This window comes from Elaeis guineensis, chromosome 5 (assembly GCF_000442705.2).
Source record: "Elaeis guineensis isolate ETL-2024a chromosome 5, EG11, whole genome shotgun sequence".
Lineage (NCBI taxonomy): Eukaryota > Viridiplantae > Streptophyta > Magnoliopsida > Arecales > Arecaceae > Elaeis > Elaeis guineensis.
In genome coordinates this window covers 121701337-121723133 of record NC_025997.2, presented here as the reverse complement: position 1 = coordinate 121723133, position 21797 = coordinate 121701337, and the positions used below count along the sequence as shown (strand labels likewise).

General features: G+C 35.3%; 3 protein-coding genes across 5 annotated transcripts; 2 read left to right on the top strand and 1 right to left on the bottom strand.

Moving 5' to 3' along the window:
• The first annotated feature begins 11848 nt into the window (after positions 1–11848).
• Positions 11849–18563, top strand: LOC114912591 (pentatricopeptide repeat-containing protein At1g09220, mitochondrial-like). Of its 3 annotated transcripts, none has more exons than XM_073258372.1 (2): positions 11849–15455; positions 15562–18563. In XM_073258372.1, the coding sequence occupies exon 1, from the start codon at positions 12046–12048 to the stop codon at positions 13552–13554; it is 1509 nt and encodes a 502-aa protein (XP_073114473.1). In that variant the 5' UTR covers positions 11849–12045; the 3' UTR covers positions 13555–15455; positions 15562–18563. The 3 variants fall into 3 exon arrangements, with proteins under 3 accessions (XP_073114473.1, XP_029120555.1, XP_073114472.1); XM_029264722.2 differs by having other exon boundaries at positions 15525–18563; XM_073258371.1 differs by having other exon boundaries at positions 11849–15463.
• LOC105046214 (pentatricopeptide repeat-containing protein At1g08070, chloroplastic) lies at positions 13798–15842 on the top strand. The gene is given in 7 exon segments (XM_029264929.1): positions 13798–13848; positions 13894–14085; positions 14087–14482; positions 14484–15083; positions 15385–15455; positions 15562–15651; positions 15830–15842. Coding segments are annotated over 7 exon segments (1413 nt in total).
• On the bottom strand, positions 18540–21339 carry LOC105046076 (uncharacterized). The gene is made up of 2 exons (XM_010924572.3): positions 19613–21339; positions 18540–18749 (listed from the first exon to the last, which is right to left on the bottom strand). Exons 1-2 carry the CDS (start codon positions 21301–21303, stop codon positions 18656–18658), a joined length of 1785 nt encoding a protein of 594 aa, XP_010922874.1. The 5' UTR covers positions 21304–21339; the 3' UTR covers positions 18540–18655.
• Positions 21340–21797: the final 458 nt, after the last annotated feature.

Here is a 21797-nt window from a genome sequence, read left to right as displayed (position 1 = left end):
GCTAAAGTTCATTTTTTTTACGGTGAGATATGATTGATCCGTAGTAAAAATTTAAAAAAAAAAAAAAAAAAAAAAACTCAAAAACTCAGGTTGTCCCATCCTCCCACAATCATTTCCTGTCCTAAGAGACCCAAGGACTGCAAACGGGAGAACTAGTCTGTTCAAGACTTGGACCCAAGTCCTTTCTGGCCTGGCTTAATTTGTATAAGCCGTTGTATTCTCAGGGATGGTGCATTTACCTTCCTTCATCTTACTCTACTCAAAAAGATCTTACTCTATTCCACCTTTATCGTACTATGACATCATTTTTGCTCTAGAATAAGGAAAGTTGTTGGAGACTAAGGGGGCTCAAAAGGGACTTCATGAGAAAACTACCTACCCACGTTTTCCGTCTAATCCAGATAAAATTATTTCAACAAGACAGTAGAATTAATAAGTTTCCCTCCCCATACTTTGTTCCAAGTTGCTCCTCTACTTGACTGGGTGTCAGTTTATTCTGAGCCAAACTAGAGTGCAGGAATAAATTTTGATGTCCATAATAAACAGTTATAATCACGGCCAACTAGAACTAGCAAACTTTGAATGGACTCTCTGTGGTCAAATTTCAAATCCAATTTGATACGCATGCTCATTGTTCCTTGTCCGGCTGGCACACAGTCACAGGTAGCAAGCTCAAGGATAACTGGATAAGCCTCTCTAGTAAAATAAGTGCAGCAGATTAATATCTTTTAATACAATGTAACTCTCAAAGAGGAGCAAACATGCACGTTGTTCGTCTTGAAGTCGCAAACAACGTGCATCAAAACAAGTAAACCTACACAGATGCTATTTTGGTCACACAGTGGATGGAGATAGCGCAACGAATGGTTGCATCATTGTAGCATAAAAGATCTATAGTGACGATCAAAACTACAGTAAAAAAACTACGAAAAACTATTGAAAAAACTTATTTCAACATTTGATAAACCATGGCAATAGATAGCATCATTAAAAGTTATTACCATGGTTTAAATGACCATTTATATATATATTATGATATTTCATATTCGAATAATTAATTATTTTTTACAAAAAATTCAATTCTCTTCTTCTTTAATAAAAAATAAAAATAAATAACTTTATTTTATTCTTTTCAATATTTTAAAATTTTTTTCATTTAAAATATTTTAAAATATCAATAATTTCAATATATTTCTATAATCGTACACATTTTTTTAAAGTACTTTAAAAGCAGATGTTGTCTAGAGGCATCAATCCAAGAGAGAGGGGTGAATTGGATTCTTTAAAATTTTTAGCCAAATTAAACTTTAAGACAATAATGTACTTCAATTTAAACCTAACTTGAGTGATTGTATAGTGATTACAATATGCAGTAGCGAAAATAACTTAATGAATGTAAGATAAGAAAGTAAAATAAGTAAAGTAAGAAGCTAGGGTACAACACAAATACAAAGATTTATAGTTGTTCGGTGCGTGCAACCCCGTACCTACGTCCACTCCCCAAATTTTTCTTGAAAATTTCACTGCAATCTCTATGATTACAGTGTGTTTATTTTTCTGAGCTCACAAATAAATCAGTTGATTTTTCGGGATCACCAACCACAACCTTACATCGATAGTTTTTTGGACTCACTATCAATCCAGTTGATTTTTTGGGCTCACCAATCAAAATCTTATACAACTATTTTCTGAGATCATAATTAAACTCAGTTGATTTTCTGGGCCAGCCAATCAAAACCTACAATATCCATTTACGGACTTGGATGAGCCTTAACCCTAAATTTTTTTCTCCCAAAAAAACTTGTAAAGAAATCAAAATACAAAGATAAATAAATTTAGCACAAAACAAAATAAAATAAACTCTTGTAATGCATGAAGGAGAGGTTGAAATGTTAATCTTTGAAAGCTTGATCACTCTTCTTTAAAGGCTGAGAGAATATTGAAGATGTTATGGAAGAATGCTGTTGAGTGCTCTTTGAAATGATACTCAAATTCCTCTGTTTTCTCTCTCTTGGATATTTACTAGAGCTCTTACAAATTTGAAGATTTTTCTTTGTAAATCCACTTGCCTCCTTTTTCTTTTAATTCTCCACCTTTAAATAGGTTTGACAATAACTGGAGAGTGAGTTTGAACCATTAGAGGAGAGAAACTAGCCGTTGGGAGTTGTTTTGGATAAAAAGGCGAAGTTCTAAAAAACTAGTTATTACAGTCACTAGGTCGGCTCAATTTTTCTCTGAGTCGGCTCAATTTTTCATTAAGTCAGCTCAGTTGATCTCTAGATCGGCTCAATAACTATTGCTAGAAAATTTAATCTTCTGTCGTTTATTGTCTTCTGAGATTGGATCGACTCAAACTTCTACTGGATCGACCCAACTGGGTGCCAAATATGCCAACATATTAAAGTTGACTCAAAACCTTCTGGAGTCGACTCAAAACCTTTCAATATTATTTTTCTTTAATTTTTGACCTTCCAAACTTAAACTTGTTGACCCCAATCTCATCTAAATATATTTGCTTCCTTCAATTTTATTTTCTCTTCTTTCAATCTTACTTTCTTCATATTAAGCCATCCAAAATTATGTGAATTTATTTTTTTAAATGCTTTGGCGTGATATCTTGAGAGGATTTATCCTTAAGATAAATTTTTCATTTTGAATGCTTAAAAAATCCTACATCTAATCTTAAAATACATGATTAAAATCATAATTACTCAAAATTTGACAATCATCAAAATCAATCATGGGTCAACAATATCTCCCTTTATGATGATGGCAAAACTTTGAGTATGTGCGTAATTAAAAATAAATAATATATTTTCATGTATTTTGCTAATATGTATCATGAAATAATAGATTAAAGACATAAATGCACACTTCATGAATGCTTCATTCGAAGTATACATTTGATATCAAAATACTCATTTCATATGATTTCAAGCAAGTACATAAGCATAACAATCAATTTAAGAGCATTTCAAGCATTTTCAGCATATACTCATCCTATCTCTCTTCTTTTTTGACAGCATCAAAAAGCTTATGGGAAAGAATTTAAAATAAATAGTCAAAACCGATAAGAATATATCAAAATCAGGGATGTATCAAATTTAAATCAATTCAAATCAATTATCTCTTCTTTAAAGAAACTTATCTTTTCATTCAAAATATGCTTAAAATATCTTTTCTTTTTCAAAAATCAACTTGAATTCACATACCAATGGCTCTCCCTCTTTTTGAATGAATATGACTTTTTAATAAGATTTTCAAAAAAATACTTTTAAGCTTTAGGAGAAATAGAGCTTTTCAAGGATTTGAATAATGAAATCAAGCATACTAGATACATCAATATTCATTCTTTTCTTTTCTTAATGAATTTCAGTCAATTAAGATCGAAAAAAATATGTATCGTGAATGTATCAAGAAAATCAAAGATAGTGTCAAAGCAAATGAGAGCTACTTTTTTAAATTCATTTTTTGAGTATAAATTACTTCAATACAAATAATTTATAAAGATTTTTCAATATACAATAAAAATTCAATATCATATTCGAATTTATAAATATGTTTCAAAATTAAATTTAGAAATTTATTTCTTGGAGTAGGAATATGTTTCAAATTCATTTTAACTCCAATCAATTGTCAAAAATAATTGTAGGATCAAGCCATGCAAAGTATAAATGAACGAATCAAATAATCAAAAACATATGAATGCTCAAATTAAGATAAATATGATATAATTATTTGATGATTGAAATTCAAAAATTATTTCTCTCAAAACAAATCAACTAGCTAGAATTCTCAATCAAAACAAGATTAAGTTCAAGAATCATTTCTCCCCCTATTTTTAAGAGTTAATGCTAGAAATTTTATTTTTCTCAATTTTCTTCCTTTTCTTTCAAATTATGCATATTCATTTAATTTCAAGAGAAGAAGCCTTACATTTTTCTCCCCCTTACTTTTGCAAATAAAGTCATTTAAAATTAAGTAAGATTTAATAGTGCAAGTATCAATTGAGCAGACTAATATCAAATTAAGCATTCAATTAATTCAAATATCAAACACACATAGCATTCACTCAAGTAGACACTAAATTTTCTAAAATTTTACTTTTTATTAATTTTCAAGGATGTTTATATAAGATGTTTACAATGATAATAAATATCTAGAGATCCAAAAAGTATGGCATGCACACAAGTAATATATTATCCAATTACGCTTATTTTACTTTAAATTTCACAAGTTATAATATAATATAAAGTCTTATAAGAGCATACTGAATTTAAATAAAATTTATGTTCACTGTAAGTAAAATGATTCAAATAATGAAGAGATTATATTTAATAATATATTTAAGCATGCAAGTCATAGAGTGAGATTATTACAAGCACTGAAGAATCATTAAAATTAATCAATGATGCAAAATAAATTTAGCAAATAATGATGGTATAATGTGAGAAAGGTTTAGCTTTTACCAAATATCACCATCCATTCATTTTAAGTCCTAAGCATCCATTTTCAAGAATTTGATCCTTTTATGCCATAGGATACTTGGTATATCTGCAAAATTATTTCTTAACTTTTAGTACCCAAGCTATCTTGAGTCCATTTGAGTTAAAGCATATGATTTTTTTTGGAATCCAAACTTATTTTACCGAAGTATGATCTATTCTTTTAAAATTATATTTAGTAATTTTGTGACCTACTTTGTTACATTTGAAGCATGTAATAAAATGATTTTCAAGAGAGGCTTTACCAAACAAATTTTTAACAAACTTTTACTTTCTTGGGGGATTAAATCCAATTCCAGCTTTCTTAAAAAAAGTCTTTTGATTATTTAATATTAGCTGAAGCTTTTGTGATCCAAGAGTAAACTTTTCAAGCATAAGCTTTAAGTTATCGATCTTTTTTCTTAGTTTAGCATTATCTTCCATCAAAGATTTTTTGGATTTCAAAAGTTTTTTTCTTTTTTCGACTAAAAATTTTTCAAAATTTACAATATTCTTCTTTTTCTTAGTTAATGTTTTTATTTTCTTCAAAACAACTTCCTTTTCAATCAATATTTTATTTTTCTCTTCAATCAAAAATAAATTTAACTTTTTAAGTTCTTTATTTTTCAATCTTAACTTTTTAAATTCATCCATTAAATCATTGAAGGCTTAAAACAACTCATTAAAAGTAAAATTGAAAGAATTTTCAAGGTTTACATCATCGTCATTGGTCATAAGATAAGAAGTTGTAATTCTTTCTTCCTCTTTCTTATTTCTCTCTTCTTTGCCTTGCTCCTCTTTTATCAAATCTTTTTTTTTCATTTCTTCTTTTTCTTTTTCTTTTCATCCTCATGAGCCATGAGGCATAAGTTGGGGTGAGCTTTCTTTTTTTCTTGGAAGCTTGATTTTTCTTTTTGATTTGCTTCCTTATAGGTTCTTTCCAATTTCTCCATACTTGTTGAGCTGAAATACATTAAGAAATTATATTAAATATATTTATGTCTAATGAACAATAAAGTAAATTCATTACTTTAGCATTTAATTAGATCTTTTCTTTATCATACTCAATTAATGCATTGGGTGTGTGCAAGCCATTGACTATACTTTTTCATAAATTATAATCGCATACTTGTATAAAAAATTTCATCCTAACTTTTCAATAGATATAATTTGATCCATTAAATAGTGAAGGTCTATCTATAGAATATCTTTCATTAAATAAAAGTTTTATATAGATTGTCATAATCTTTAACTCTAGATCACTAGGTCAATCAACAAATAACAAAGCATCTGCTCTGATACCACTTGTTATCCAAGAATGGCTATCTAAGAGGAGAGGGATGAATTGGGTTCTTTAAAATTTTTAGTCAAATTTAACTCTAAGGCAATTATGTACTTTAATTTAAACCTAACTTGAGTGATTATGTGGTGCAAAAATAACTTAATGAATGCAAGATAAGAAAACAAAACAAGTAAAATAAAAAGCTAAGGCATAATGCAAATATACAAAGATTTATAGTGGTTCGGTGCAATCCCGCACCTACGTCCACTCTCCAAGTTCTCCTTGAAAATTTCACTATAATCCCTCTGATTACAGTATATTTATTATTTCAGACTCACAAACAAACTCAGTTGATTTTTCGGGATCACCAACCACAATCTTATTCGATAGTTTTTCGGACTCACTATCAACCAAATTGGTTTTTTAGGCTCACCAACCAAAATTTTATATAATTATTTTTTGAGATCACAATTAAATCCAATTGATTTTTTGGACCAACCAATCAAAACCTACAACATCCAATTACAGACTTGGACGAGCCTTAACCCCAAGTTTTTTTTTTCCAACGAAACTTGTAAAGAAATTAAAATACAAAGATAAATAAATTTAACACAAAACAAAAATAAAAGGAACTCTTATAATGCATGAAGAAAAGGTTGAAATATTGATTTTTGGAAGCTTGATCACTCTTTTTCAAAGGTTGAGAAAGTGTTGAAGATGTTGTAGAAGAATATTCTTAAGTGCTCTCTGAAATAATGCTCAATTTTTTTTCTTTTCTCTTTCTTTTGAATATTCAATAGAGCTCTCATAAATTTGAAGATTTTTTCTTATAAATCCACTTGCCTCTTTTTTTTTATTTTTTATTTTTAAATAGGCTTGACAATGGCTAGAGATTGAGTTTGAACTGTTGGAGAAGAGAAACTAGCCGTTGGGAGTTATTTTGGGCAAAAAACTGAAGTTTTAAAAAAACTAACCGTTACAGTCACTAGGTTGACTCAACTTTTCTCTGAGTGGGCTCAGTTCTTCACTAGATCAGCTCAGTTGATCTCTGGGTTAGGTCAGTGATTATTGACAGAAAATTCAATCTTCTATCTTTTACTGTCTTCTGAGATTGGGTTGACTCAGACTTTCACTGGGTCGACTCAGCTGACGTGTCAAGTATGCTAATGTATCGGAGTCGACTCAACTTTTCAGAGTCGACTCAAAATTTTTTAATATTATTTTCTTCAATTTTTGACCTTTCAAACTTGAATTTCTTTGCTCCCATCTCATCTAAATATATTTGCTTCCTTCAATTTGATTTTATCTTCTTTTAATCTTACTTTTTTCATACCAAGCCATTCAAATTTGTGTGAATTTATTCTTTTAAGTGCTTTAACGTGGTATCTTCAGAGAATTTATCCTTAAGATAAATTTTTCATTTTAAATGCTTAAAAAAATCTTACATCCAATCTTGAAACATATGATTAGAATTATAATTACTCAAAGTTTAGTAATCATCAAAATCAATTATAGGATAAACAGCAGATAATTCATGATTCTTTTTTTTATTTATGATATAATTAAGAAAGTAGTATTCAATATAGAATACTTTTAATATTTTATATTATATATTTTATTTAAGTAATTTTAATTTTTTATATATTTTTAATACAAATCAAGTAAGAGAAATGTTTCAAATTCTTGGTTAAATTGATCTCTATATGAGTTTTTGAAAAATTTGATCCATTTACACTTGGACCCTAAAAGAAAAAAAAAGCTTTAAATAGATCTCAAAACTTTAAAAAAGTTATAAAGAGGCCCAGCCGCCTATCTTTGTTATGTAATATTATAATGTGAGAGTCACGTGAGAAGTTAAATTTTATAAAGTATCATAAATGCCCTTCCCACAAGTTTTGATTTTGGTGTGACCTAAACTTGATACATGGTCTGATTGAGACTCCTGAGAATGGAAAAACTAGAGGAAAAATTTGAGAAAAATAGAGAAAAAACCTGGGACAAATATAGGAAGAATTAATAAAAACAAAGGAAGGGTGGAAAAAGGAAAAGGAAATCAATTTTTTTTTCTTTACCCTGCATAGATTGATCAATTTTTTTTTCTTCTTATTTTTTTCTTTTTTTCAGAGATCTATGGGTTGAAAAGCACTGAGGGAGATCAGAGGAAGGTCGACGTCAATGAAGATGGGGAGAAAGGTGACGGCAGATACCGACAAGAGGTGGCAGTGAGGAGAGCAGGGAGGAGGTGGGTGTCCACGAGGAGAATGGTGACGGTGGAGACCAGCAAGAGGTGACAACAAGGAGAGCAGGGAGGAGGTGGGCATCTGCGAGGGGGAAGGCGACGGTGGAGACCGACGAGAGGTGGCAGCAGAGGTGGGCATCCACAATGGCTCGGGAAGGTGACGGCGGAGATCAATGGGAGGTGGCAGCAAGAAGAGCATGGAGGAGTTGGGCATCCACGAGGGGAAAGGCGACGATAGAGACCGACAAGAGGTGGCAGTGAAGGGGGCATCCACAAGGGGGAAAGGCAATGGCGAAGACCGATAGGAGGTGGTAGCGGAGACTGACAAGAGGTAGCAGTGAGAGCATGGAGGAGATGGGCATCCATGATAGGGAAGGTGATGACGGAGACCGACGGGAGATGGCACCGAAGGCAAAAAGTGGTAGCGAGGAGAGCAGGGAGGAGATGGGTGTTCATGAGGGGAAAGGTGACAACAGAGACCAACGAGAGGTGACAAGGAGGAGAGTAGGGAGGAGGTGGGCGTCTGTGATGAAGAAGGTGACAACAGAGACCTGCAAGAGGTGGCAGTAGAGGTGGGCATCCATGATGGCTCAGGAAGCGACGGTGGAGATTAGTGGGAGGTGGCAGCAAGAAGAGTGGGGAGGAGTTGGGCATTTGCGAGGGGAAAGGCGATGGTGGAGACCGATAGGAGGTGGCAGCGAAGAAGACATCCACGAGAGGGAAAAGACGATGGCGAAGACCAACGGGAGGTGATAGCGAAGACCGACAAGAGGTAGCAGTGAGGAGAGCAGAGAGGAGATGGGCATCCATGATGGGGAAGGCGACGATGGAAACCGACGGGAGGTGGTAGCAGAGGCAAGAGGTGGCAATGAGGAGAGTGGAAAGGAGGTGGATGTTCACAAGAGGGAAGGTGACGGTGGAGACCGACAAGAGATGGTGGTGGGAGATGGCATACGTGAGGGCTGGGACGAGTTTCAGAGGGTTTGGAAGGATTTGAAAGAAAAAAGAAAAAAAATATCTAAAAAAACCTATGTACGAAGGGTATTTTAATCATTTCTTCTTTTATGTTAATACTATTTGGTTGGAGACAGATGGTTGGATCTCTTTGCAATTTTTTTAAAATTTTGAATTCCATTTGAAACTTTTATCTTTTGAGGTTTAAGTGTAAATGGGTCAAAGTTTAAGGGATGTCCTGTAATTTTTTTAAAATTTTTAATCATTATATTTAAATCATTACTTGGTTGTACTGCATTACTTGTAATATTGATAGTGAGTTTTATATCAAAAATTATTTTTATCTAATTATTAAACCTACTTGACTCATATAACTTTTTTATTAAATAGATCAGATCAACCAAGTTGAAAATAACATGTTTAATCTATTAGAGAATTTCAAGTAAAAAAACATATATAATCAATTCTATTCAAATTTGTCATCCTTCTAATAATTAATAAGTACCACCCCCACATTATATTAATAAGTTATTTATAATACATTTTTAATTAATTAATAGTTACCAATATGTAAAACTATTATTAAATAGATTAAAAATTTCAAGCTGAGCCTAACCTATACTTTTCCAACAATTTACCCAACTTCACTAATCATATAACCCATTTAGAAAATAGGTCTAGCCCAATAAAATTGAAAATAGCATATTTAATCCATTAAAAATTATTAAATATAAATAAAATATGTAACAGTTGATGTATATAGTTAGAGCCTCATTACTTCTAATATTTATTAGATATATAATATTATTTTTAAAAATTCAAATACATATTTTTTAATGATAAAATATTCTTTTCACAAAAGACCCAAATCGATTGGCAATGATACTAAGTTGTCACAAAAATAAATTATATTTAATTACCAATGAAAATTATTGGTTGTACAATGATATATAGGTGGCAAAATTTATTTCATTGATAAAAAGTCGGTATTCTACAACTCAATTTTGTACATTGCCAATTATGTTCTATTTAACTAGAAAATAATGTCTTTATGAGATATTGTCACAACATTAAAATAATTAGTCAAATTCATAAATAACTATTATAATATTATAGACCTCTTATAATAATTTTTAAATTTGTTACCATAAAATATAATATTTCATAGTGGCTATAAGCCACTATCACTATATAATAACTCATAGTAATACTATTAGTAAATTGCTGTAATATTATATATCTTTTATAATATTTCTAAAAATTATTGCTAGAGACCATTTAAAGAAATAGATTTTGCTTAGTATTACTAAAATTTCATCATTATAGACTTTGTTTATTATAGTCCATGTACAAGTTCCATTGAGTTTTAGTAGACCAAGCACGTTGGGTTGCATGTATTAAGGTTTGATGAATGCGCACTGATCTTTTTCTAATAATGTTTTTCTACTGCAACATCATAATTCCAAGTTTTATTGAATTCAGTAATCAAAGTTGGTATAGCTAACCATCCAAAGGTAATCCATAATTCTTTTTAACTTATCAGGCTTCACAATCTTCAAACAATGTGATTTAGTAGTGACAAAAGCAAACTGCTTTTTTTGTGCCTTCTTGTTAATCTTGATATATGTCTTAAGGTAACTTCCAAAACTTGAACACTCTAGTGCAGACAAAGTATTCCTCCACCAGACTTTGGCTAAGATTTGACTGAAGGTAGAATTCACTTTGATTCTTCTTTTTTTTTTTTTTTTTCTAGTTGCATATGAAGGGAGTCATCCATCCTTTTATTATTAGAGAAAGATGATATTTACAAGAGGGAATACATAGTGTAAGATAGAAAATATATATATATATATGGACTACATGTTTAGGAATTGAAATAGAAAATAGTTCGGTAATTATAAAAAATCTTAGATGAGGACCCATGCAAATATATATTTAATTCCATCTACTATATATTGCATAAATTTTGGATATTTATATAGAATTAAGAAACTCCAATAATATCTTCTGACTAGCTTTTTTTTTTTTTTTTTAATGAAATTTTAGATTGCTAGTAAATAGTATCAGAGCAGAACTGATCCATAGGTTATATGGATAAGGAGACAATACAGCATGAGTCCATTTGAATTGACCATGAGCTTATCATTGTATATTTTTCTTGATCAATATGGAATATGGAACCCACATAATTTATCATCAAAAATTATTATTGTAGTGTTTGCTAACTGAGACAAGTTCCAATGGCATCATTATTTACAAAGTTATAGTGGATGAAACTCATTTGGATTGAATATCACTCTATGATGAGGTAAGTCACATCTTATATCGTTGCCTTGACTTCCGATGAAATGGGAAAAGAATTCCATATCTTTCTATCAAAGAGCTAATGCATGCCCAACAATTCTTTGAGATAGCTGGTTCTTTACATATTTTCAAAGCTTTTCGCTAATTTCTCTTTCCTTTTTCACTTGAATTGTCAAGATTTTCTTTAAATTTCCTATCATTCTATCTTTACTTCCCTCCATATCTACTTTCAAAGCTTCGATGATGTTTTGAATGGCGTATCCTAATTTGTCCGAAATCTAAGGTCTATTATTGGCACAGCAAGATTACTCACTTCATTGTAAAGGTTGGAGATGTGGCCACAAAGTGAAATATTCTATCATCTCTCCATCCAGATAACCTAGCATGCCACCATTATCAAACTAAATCGAGCAATCTTTGAAAATGTATCTATTGTTTTTTGTTCCAGGTAACTTATCATGATATTCATAATTAGATTTATAATATTTATGATTAGATTTGAATAAATTTATGATTATTTATAAGCGCATGTTGTTGGTTCCGCATTATTTTAGAGACATTAAGGCTGCTCTATCCGCTAAGAGTGTCAAGGGTAAGGCTGCTCTACCCGCTCTGCATTGGATTGGGATGGATCCATTCTCTCTCCTTCTCTAATACTTGCATGCCCTCTCCCATTGCACTCACTCCCTTGCCACATCCCTCCCCCATGTAATCACCTACCATTCATTCAAAAGGAAGCCAACCCACAGCCAACGGTGAGTGATTGATTCACCCTCCAGTCAATGCAATTGTTAACCAGATCGCCCTTCCCCCTGAGAACAACTTCCTATGACTCCTCCCTCTCCCTTGTCATTCTACACCAAAAGCTATCAACCCTGAGTCATCATCTCCTCCCACCACACCCAACCCATGAGCACGCCCTCCTCTCTCTTCTCCTCAAACATCAAACCAGGAGGCACCCATCAATCCAGGTGCACTCCCAACTCCTCACCACCGCTCTCCATCGCTACCACATCAATGAAACTGGCATGAGAATATGGAACAATCTTATAAGAAACTATTCTTTGGGTTGTTATCCCCAAGAAGCCATCCATGTCTACCAGCAGATGCAAGACATTTGCTGCTCTCCCTTCCCCACTGACACCTTTACCTTTGCCTTCCTCCTCAAGGCCTGTGCTAACTTGTCTCTTGCCAATGCTGGTATCCAATTCCATGGACTTACCATCAAGAAAGGCTTCGAGTTTAATGTCTATACACATACTTCTCTGCTCAATATGTATGCTACTTGTGGTTGTTTAGTGGACGCCAGGAGAGCTTTCGATGAAATGCCTGAGAGAAACTCGGTTGCCTGGAATGCCATGATCACGGGTTATGCGAATTGGGGTGAGCTCAGCCTTGCAAGATTGCTCTTTGAGAAAATGCCTGTTCGCAATGTGATCTCTTGGACTGGTTTGATAGATGGTTATACGCGAGCTCATCGACCAGAGGAAGCTTTCGCTTGTTTTGGTCAGATGATGATTCAAGGTACGAATCCGACAGAAATCACAGTTATTGCCATTGTTCCGGCCGTCTCCAATTTTGGGGCGCTCGATATTGGTGAATCCTTGCATGGTTATTGTGAAAAGACTGGCATTTGTGCATTGGATATTCGGGTTGAGAATTCTCTCATTGATATGTATGCAAAGTGTGGCTCAATAGAGAGCTCATACAAAGTCTTTCAGGAGATGCACGGTCGAAGGAATTTGGTATCGTGGACTTCGATAATTTCAGGGTTTGCGATGCATGGGATGGCAAATGAGGCAGTTCGACAGTTCGAGGAAATGGGGAGGGCAGATGTTAAGCCAAACAGGGTGACATTTTTGAGCATCTTGAATGCTTGCAGCCACGGAGGACTAGTAGAAGAGGGAATAAGATTTTTCACAGGTATGGTGTATGAACATGGCATCGAGCCAGAGATCAAGCATTTTGGTTGCATGATTGACATGTTGGGGAGAGCAGGGAGGTTAGCTGAGGCTGAGGAGATGATAGTCGGTATGCCCATGCAGGTGAATGTGATTGTGTGGAGGACCCTCTTGGGTTGTTGCAGTAAGCATGGGGATGTGGAGATGGGTGAGAGGGTAATGAGGAGGATATTGGAATTGGAGAAGGGTTATGGAGGGGATTATGTAGTTTTGTCTAATATGCTTACTGAGGTTGGTAGGTTTGATGATGCCGAAAGGGTAAGAAGGCTTATAGATGAGAGGAATGTTAAAAAGGTTCCTGGGCTTAGCTTGGTTGGTGGGAAACACTAATATTTTGAAAAGAAATTTTCGCATGCAGTGCATTTTTTGCATCAAAAATGATGTGTTACTGCACCACTGTTAAACTTGCAGTGTGAAGTGGTATGGTACCTAGGAAACTTCTGACCTGGTTGATAGCCTGCTTGATATCAGAAAACCTGTATGCAGAGATTTTCTTTCCTTTTGCCCTTTTCAAATAAACAAAGCTGATTCTTAACTTAAAAGTAGGATATAATTTTGATTATATTTGGCAGAATGTCATGTGGGGATTTGAGCTGTGCAAGATTAGTTCTTGGTGAAATGCCAGTGAGAGATGTGGTGTCTTTGGAAATTGCTGGTTTTCGGGTATAGCCGAAACAGCAAATTGAGGTGCCAAAACCTTTCGAAACAACAGAGGAAGAGGGAGTGAGCAGTAATAAGGTGATGACGGTGGTTGTTTCAGCTTGCATTCATTTGGGAGAGTGGGAGCTGGCCAAATCAATGGTCAGGTATATAGATGTGAATTGTGTGGAAGCTGATGTTTGCTTGGGCAACACTGTGCTAGATAGATAATTATGTGCAATGCAGATCGGTGGAATCAGCTCAAAGGATATTCAGTAAGATGAAGGAGAGGAATATTGTGACTTTAGATGCCACAACATTCTTCGAGTTAATAATCACTGCATATTCTTAAGCCAACCATTTCTCTGAAGCATTGGTGCCTTTTCAACGAATGCAGAAAGTAAATGTAAAGCCAGATGAGATTGTGGTCATCAATGTGCTAGCTGCTTGTGCACATTTGGGTGCACTGAATCTAGGGAAGTGGATTCATAATCATATTTTGGAGAAACGATATTAAGGCAGATATTTATGCGGGGACTCTTTGATTGATATGTATCCAAAGTGTGGATGTGTGATGGGGGCATTCAAATTGTTTGGTGGGATGAAGGAGAAGGATATATACCTTGTCATGGAATTCAATCATGTTAGGGCTACCAACTAATGGCTATGTGAAAAGCACATTGGAAGTTTTTTCTGACATGTTGAAGGAAGGATTTCAGCACAAGGATGTTACCTTCCTTGGTGTCCTGGTTGCTTGTGCACATAGTGGATTGGCGGACAAGAGGGCAAGATATTTTGGTAGTATGAAAGAAGTTAATGCGGCGATGGAGCCTCAAATGAAGAATCATGGATGTGTGGTGGACCTCCTTGGCTGTTCAGGTGAACTGGAAAAGGCTCGGAGATTTATCACAGAAATGGCAATGAGACCAGATCCTATTATTTGGAGGACACTGCTAGGAGCTTGCTAGGTACATGACAATGTGAGTCTAGCTGAGATTGCCACCAAGAAACTTCTTGAGTTGGATCCTAGGAACAGTGGGAACTATGTTCTGTTATCAAACACTTAAGCAATTGCAAACAAGTGGGATGATGACACGAAAATGAGAGAAACAGTGGCAGATTCTGATGTGGAGGAAATATCTGGTTGCAGATTGATGAAAATTAGCAACTCGGAAAATGAGTTTATAGCTGCTAAAGTTCCTCTTCTGACAAAGAATTGAGTTGCTTTTGTCTTGTCTGCAATATTTGTGGCCCATGATACTGATTGATAGACGACCAAATGAATGAAATTTGCATGAGCTTCAGGCCTTAAGTAAGGGGGCCTCCAACTCAGAAAGCTAAATTATGTTCCAAACTCTGGCCCATGAAGTGTGTGTGTGTGTGGTTATCAAATGAGAAAGAAGGCTTTATGAAAACTCGGAGATCACATTTGTTAGTGCTACTGGTTACAAGCAAGTCAGAAAAGATGCAGGATGAATCTCTTTGACAGGTCAAATGAACATTTATGCATGGTAAATCCAGACAAACATATGGAACAGGAATTGCATCGGGGTTCTCCTCTATCAGAAAGAACTCAGGGCAAATCAGCTCAGGTGATTTGGTGAGGATAAATTTGATATAGTCGATGTTTCTTTGCCTAACATTACGTGTCAAATTTTCAGAATGGAATGACTTATGAATCATGCTGGCATTTCACAGTATTTTTGATGAAAAGAAGAATCTCCTAATCCTTAGAAAGAAGCGGGACATGGTCTCAGTTTTCAGAAGTAGCAGAAACTGGAAAGCCAGGTATGCTTCTGATTCTGGCCGTGACAATTGCAGATGCATTTTCCATTAAGAAGGCCCAAAAGGATTTACACACTGAAGATAGCTAAGATGGGCATAGTTTTTTCCCTTTCTTTTTTTATAATTACCAGAATTTTAATTTTTTTTCCTGTTTATGATTTGTGACATCTTGTTGTGATAGATACTGCCAATGAAAAATTATACATTCAGATTAATTTTGTATCTAGTAAATTTGATTATTTGTTTCAACAGCATACGGTGGAATCAGTCCGAGGTTTAATGATATTTCTTTTTGTTCTGAACCTTGGATCTGTGCTTCCTTTGTTGCCTGAATTTGAGACTCAGAAAGAATTATCAAGAAACTATGTATGATTACTGCTGTTGTGTCTGTGCACTCAATAGCATCAATGCTTTACAGACTTATACTGCTTAATTAAAGCTTCATAGCTAATAATATGAAAGCATGTTGGTCTTTGTAACAAACTCAGACTCAGAAGTAGTTCTCTTTCCTCCTACATGTAAAGTTGAGAAATCATATCTAAATGCATTGGTTTTTAGTAGCTGCAGTCTAAAATACACCAGGAACAGGACACTCAAGCCAACCTATAAGACAAATCTATTTTGGATAACCATCATGATGTCTTGTTCTAACAAGTGAGGTAGAAGGTCAATTAGATAACTTGAATCAATGAATGAATAAAATATACTGACAAACAAGCATTAAACCTGTGTTAAAGACCTCTTGCTACTATGCTGATGAGGGATACAGAAAACTTTCTGCAGTCTGTTCAATTTAATATAAGACACTTTCTCAAGCTCTTCTTTGAAGTGTTCATGGACTGTTAACTTGCTATTGTTCTGTTGGCTCACCATCAAGAATATCAACATCACAGCATTCTTATAGAAAAGCCCGTCATTTTGACAGAGGACTGACCTCCTAATTGATGGTGACTGGCATGTGCAAAAGAAAAAAGTCAGTCCATTTTTTGTATTTTGGAAGATTTACTTAGGAAACATAGTATATGATAAAGTGTTTCTTTAGTTGACATTAAAATTCAAATATGTTAGATCCTGTCTTCTGCAGCAGTAATTGTTGAAATCTCAACTTGAATGATTGAATTCTGAAGTTAGAACCTCAACTTCCGTTCATTCCAGAGTTAACCCATGACGTACTAGGATTTTTTTCCCCCAAAAAATATGGTGGCTATTCATCAGCACTCAAGTTCGAATTTGAGACATTCACTTGGATAGATGAATATTAATCAGCTGAGCCACCAGCTGTTGGTATACTAGGAAGAATTGTTGTAAAGTGGTAAGAAATTGATTTCATCAAACCTGTCTTGCTAAATAAGAAGTCCTCTTGACACAAGGTTCCTGTAGTTGTATTGATAACAGATAATTGCACAAATGAGACTTTATGGGCTTTCATGCTTATGTGAAAATGCCCATGTAATTACTTAACTGTCAGCACATTGTCAATTTACAGATATTAATATTTCCATGAAGCCATTGCACTCTCAAATTATATTCTTGGATGGTAGTGCTTCACTATATTACATGCCTCTTCTAATCTTGGACTGATCTGATGGGGAGAAGGAAGATTTTCTTCCATCCACTCAATTCGAATCTCTCAAAAGAAATTTAGAAGAAAATAAAAAAATTATGAAAATAGGGCTTTAGTTCCCTTTTCTTTCACTAATTCTCCACATCAAAAACTAAGGTATATAGCCACTATTTATAATATTGAGGCCTATCCATGCAAAATTTGGGTTAAATTCTCTTCTTTTTTCTAGAAGGATGTCCATCCTTAAATAATTTGAGTCAGATTCCTCTTCCTAATTTTTAGATTTCTTCTATCCTTGAATAATGTGGGTCAGATTAAACTTTCTTGTTCTAGTGGGATTCTTTGATCCAAAATAGATGTATCTATTACAAAAATAATCTAGAAAATGCTAAAATTTTTCAAGAGGTAGATCTCGACTTCTACATCAACTCTATTTACTGTTGCTCCATCAGATTCTTTTTAAATTGGAAGCTATGTCCAGTCAAAGTATTATCTCTGAAAAGAAAATTTTCAATTTTGCCAACGTGTTTTGGATCCCAAAAGGAATTTGGGCTCGATCGTGAGGGGCATCACCCTCTTAATGGGGGATGTCATATCATAGATCTCAAAAAATTGTCCAATTTTTAAAAAAAAAATCATTGAAATCGGACGTCATATGACGCAATTATTGCCTCCGAAAATTTGACTTGTGACTCAACTTTCCGATGTTGTGGATCTTACTCCTAAACTTATCCAACCCTATCTATAGTGGCCATAATGGTCCACATCAAATTCAGTGATCCTCCTAGATCATGGACAGCATTGCTTGTTGACTACGTCATATGCCTCTTAAATTTAATGTCACTCAATCTAGAAAGGTTTGTCATTTTAATTTCAAGTATTGAGAAAAAGTAATTGCTGGATGCTTAATGTAAAATAGATTTCTGTTAGAGTCTCTTAATTATAAGCACATGATAGCATTGGACTGTGATATGTTGACAGATGTTTCATTCTTTGCTGCCCTACACCTGGATAATGAAACCAGATAAGGTAATGTAGCATGATCAGTGGTATTCAGAAAACAAAAGTCAATATGCTGTAACATGTTTCTTGCATTTATCTTTCCTAGTATTTTCTTAATTTTCTTATTTTTTCCTAATTTTTGTCTTTTTGTATATTTTTTGCACACACAACTCTAGTTCTTGGCATATCAATCCTGTACCGTCTAAAACCAGTAAAATAAGAAATGCTAATGATTCATAATAAAAGTGGAAATACAGAACAGGTGAGTTTGATAATCACTAGAAATTTAAGCACACCAAATCAGGAATACAAACAATAAGCATGCATAGGTAGTGGATGTAAAATATATTGCCTGCCAATCTTTTGGTGCATATAACATTTCTTTACAAGCTATTTGGAGGAATGCTAAGTCGCTTGATAGCAATGCTGTTTTCTTACCATCTAATGCCAGAATCCTAGGATGACAGCAACGGTAAATAATATCATAAGAACCACATCTCCACCAGGCAGTACATCTTCCTTGGACTCAGGCAATCTGCATGTGCACAAAAACAAGTAGTAGTATGTTATTATGTCTGTAGAGGAAGAAAAATGCAGCCAAAAACACAAAAGTTACACTGTAATATAGGAAAAGAAAATTCTTTCAGGCCTTCTGCTAAGCTTGGAGTAAAATAAGAGTCAGGAATATCGATCCTGTCGAAAGTTCTGCTCTGTATATCATTCCTTACAAAAGTTTACACTTCTAGTGTTTTAATTATGCAGACATGCAGCCTTATTCTAGTTCATTTCATATATCAGCATACTTTTCAAGATTGAGAAGGCTTGCTCTTAATGAAACAGCTTCATGCACTGGTAGATATCTGCTATCTCATGCAAAACTTATAAAATCATGCAGGCAGAACCAAAATATGTTTTATGATTTGCAGTCGTAATCCTTACTTGACTGATTGTGATTCATTTATACATCTTTAATTCATTGTGGTATTACTTTCACTAGCTGTTAGAATAATACCATGGAATGTGAATAACTAAAGATTCTTACTCCATCTATAAAGAATCTACACTCTTTAGACTTCACTTCAGAAACTTCAGTTTCCAGTGAGTAGTAAAGATTTAGTGTCAGACACAAAAGTTCCTAAGGTAACATGGCTAGATGAACGGGACATAAAATAGACATAGATAAAGTAGCTGATATTTTATTTCCAAACACTGTCATAAGAGGATTTGCATGAAGAGACCTATATCCCTCAAAGTTCTCACTGAATTTGTAACTATATTTTTTCCTTATTAATTCTATATAGTTTCTATCATCATGAATACATAATATTTTCTGGATATTGTTCATTCACGGTACAATAATATAAGAAATGAATGAAATAGCATTAAGATTTGATATACCTGTATCTCTTCCTGGATCGATGAATCCAAGCCATTGCTGGAGGTAAGACCCCAAAAAGAAAGCAGTTTGCATATACTCCAGCAAAATCTAGAGCTTTAGAGAACGCTGTACGGAAGAAAGAAGCTATGAAGATGGGAACGATGAGTACGAGCCATGTCACAAGGACATTACTCATGCTAGAACTAGCATCCAAAGGGACCGGTCCATCTGTGCTCCCACCGCTATAACCTCCAGCAGGGCCTTCACAAAGAACTCCCATTGCGTCCTTTTGATTCCCTCCATTGGAGAACATCTGAGACTCCCCACCAGCACAAAAAGCTTTCCCAGAAATCCTTGTCTTTCCCTTTGAGCAAACAGCAAATCCAACTTGGCTGCCCTCATGAGAACTCCCAAATTTCTGGTTTCCATCTGGAAAAGCCATTGCTTGAGAACATTCCATCGATTTCTTAGGAAACCTCTCTGCAATCAACTTCACCGTATCCACCAGCTGTTTTGGAAAGCTGACAGCATAACCAATCAAACTGGTGGCCAATGCAGCAAATGCAAACCCTCGAACAGCAGGCAAAGCAGAAGACTTCACAGAGAGCAACAGCTTAATAGGATCATCAAAGGCCACATTACCAGCTCCTGCTAGCCCCAGTACAACAGCATTCCATGAAAGAACCATTGCCAATGGAACAGCACCTCCAATAAGGATCGCCTTTCGAGCATCATACACTGAATCACCCACAATCTTACATATAAATGGGGTGATAACATGGAAGCCTAGAGTAAGCACAGTCACTGGAATTGCAGGCAAGATTGCCTCAGCCTTCCAACAAGCATATGCAAGAGAACCCAACAAGTTGCTTCTTCCAACCGAAACACCGATCGCCACGAGAGCTGTGATGGAAAAGAGCATGAGAGAGCAGAGCAACCGATTAGCGACATCGATGGCCTTAAAAGGGAAGAATCCAATTGCGATCCCAACGAAACAGGGGAACAAAGCATGAGCAATGACTGGATTAATCCAAGGAAACTGCTGAACAACAAGCGAACCGATGCCGGAGACACAAGCAATCAAAAGAGAGAAGCTGAGGCAGGCATAGACGACGGCGACAAAGGATCCAAAATTGGGCCCCATGGTTTTGGTTGCCAGAGCCGTGAAGCTCACCTCCTCCACCCCATCGTCGTCCATGGCAGCGAAGCTGAGCTCCGCAACGAGGAGAATGGAGGAGACCACATAGACCCATGAGAGGATGATGGCTATGGTGGAAGGAACAGGCCCTGATCGAATGGTGGCCGAGGGAAGGCCGAGCATTCCAGGCCCAACAGCGGTGCCTATGATCAGACTGACAGCACCCCAGAAGCTCTTGTTCTTATTTTTTCTCTCCCCGGCTTCAGCTTTTCCCACATCCTCGGGGTCCAGGCATGGGCTGATGGAGTCTTGTTCATCTGAGATGGAGACTGGGGAGAGTGAGATGGACTCTCTTTGGGCTCGGCAACTTGGGAGATGGAGACTGGGACTGGAAGAGAAAGACGAGAAGGGTATTTGGATGATGAGCTTGGGGTAATTGGAGAGTTTGGGGCATTGTGGGATGGGGACTTTCTGAGATGGTATAAGGTTTCTTCTTTGATGAAGATGAGATGAGAGGAATGTTTTAGAAGTAGCAGCAGAGGAGGAGGTTGTGAGATGAGCGCAGAGAAGCATTTTGGGGAGAGAGAGAAGCGTTTTCTTTCAGGTAACTCCCAACCAAGGCGGCTGCTTTACTGAGGAGGAGGCACAAGGAGTGGAGGAGTCATAGTTTATTTGTCTATTTTCTTTTCCTAAAAAAAAAGGAAGGTGGAGTAGGCTTTGGACATGTGATAATGGATTTGGGTATCTGGGAACCCATGGAGGAGGTGTGTGAAGATTCATAGAATCTTTTAGCAGCCAGCGACCAGGAATACGCATGTGGAATGCAGCAAGGGGACAGAGACAAACCATACGTGTCCCCTGTGACCGAGGGGCCCAGCCAAACTTGGCACTTGGGAGCGTACAGGTGGTGATGATGATGCTGAGGACGGTAGTGATCCTCCATCGGTGGACTCTTTTGTTTTGTGGGTAAACTGTCGGCGGATTCTTTGACGTTGGAGGTTTCCCAGGCATAGGAAATATGACTCTTGGATTTTCCATTCAACTTTAACAATGTAAATTTGGATTTG

Excerpts from the sequence above, each read along its gene's own strand:
- LOC114912591 (XM_073258372.1), top strand. The coding sequence starts at position 12,046 with ATGCAATTGTTAACCAGATCGCCCTTCCCCCTGAGAACAACTTCCTAT.
- LOC105046076 (XM_010924572.3), bottom strand. The coding sequence starts at position 21,303 with ATGCTTCTCTGCGCTCATCTCACAACCTCCTCCTCTGCTGCTACTTCT. Across the intron at positions 18,750-19,612 it reads CGATCCAGGAAGAGATACAG|ATTGCCTGAGTCCAAGGAAG; the intron begins GTATATCAAATC and ends GTGCACATGCAG.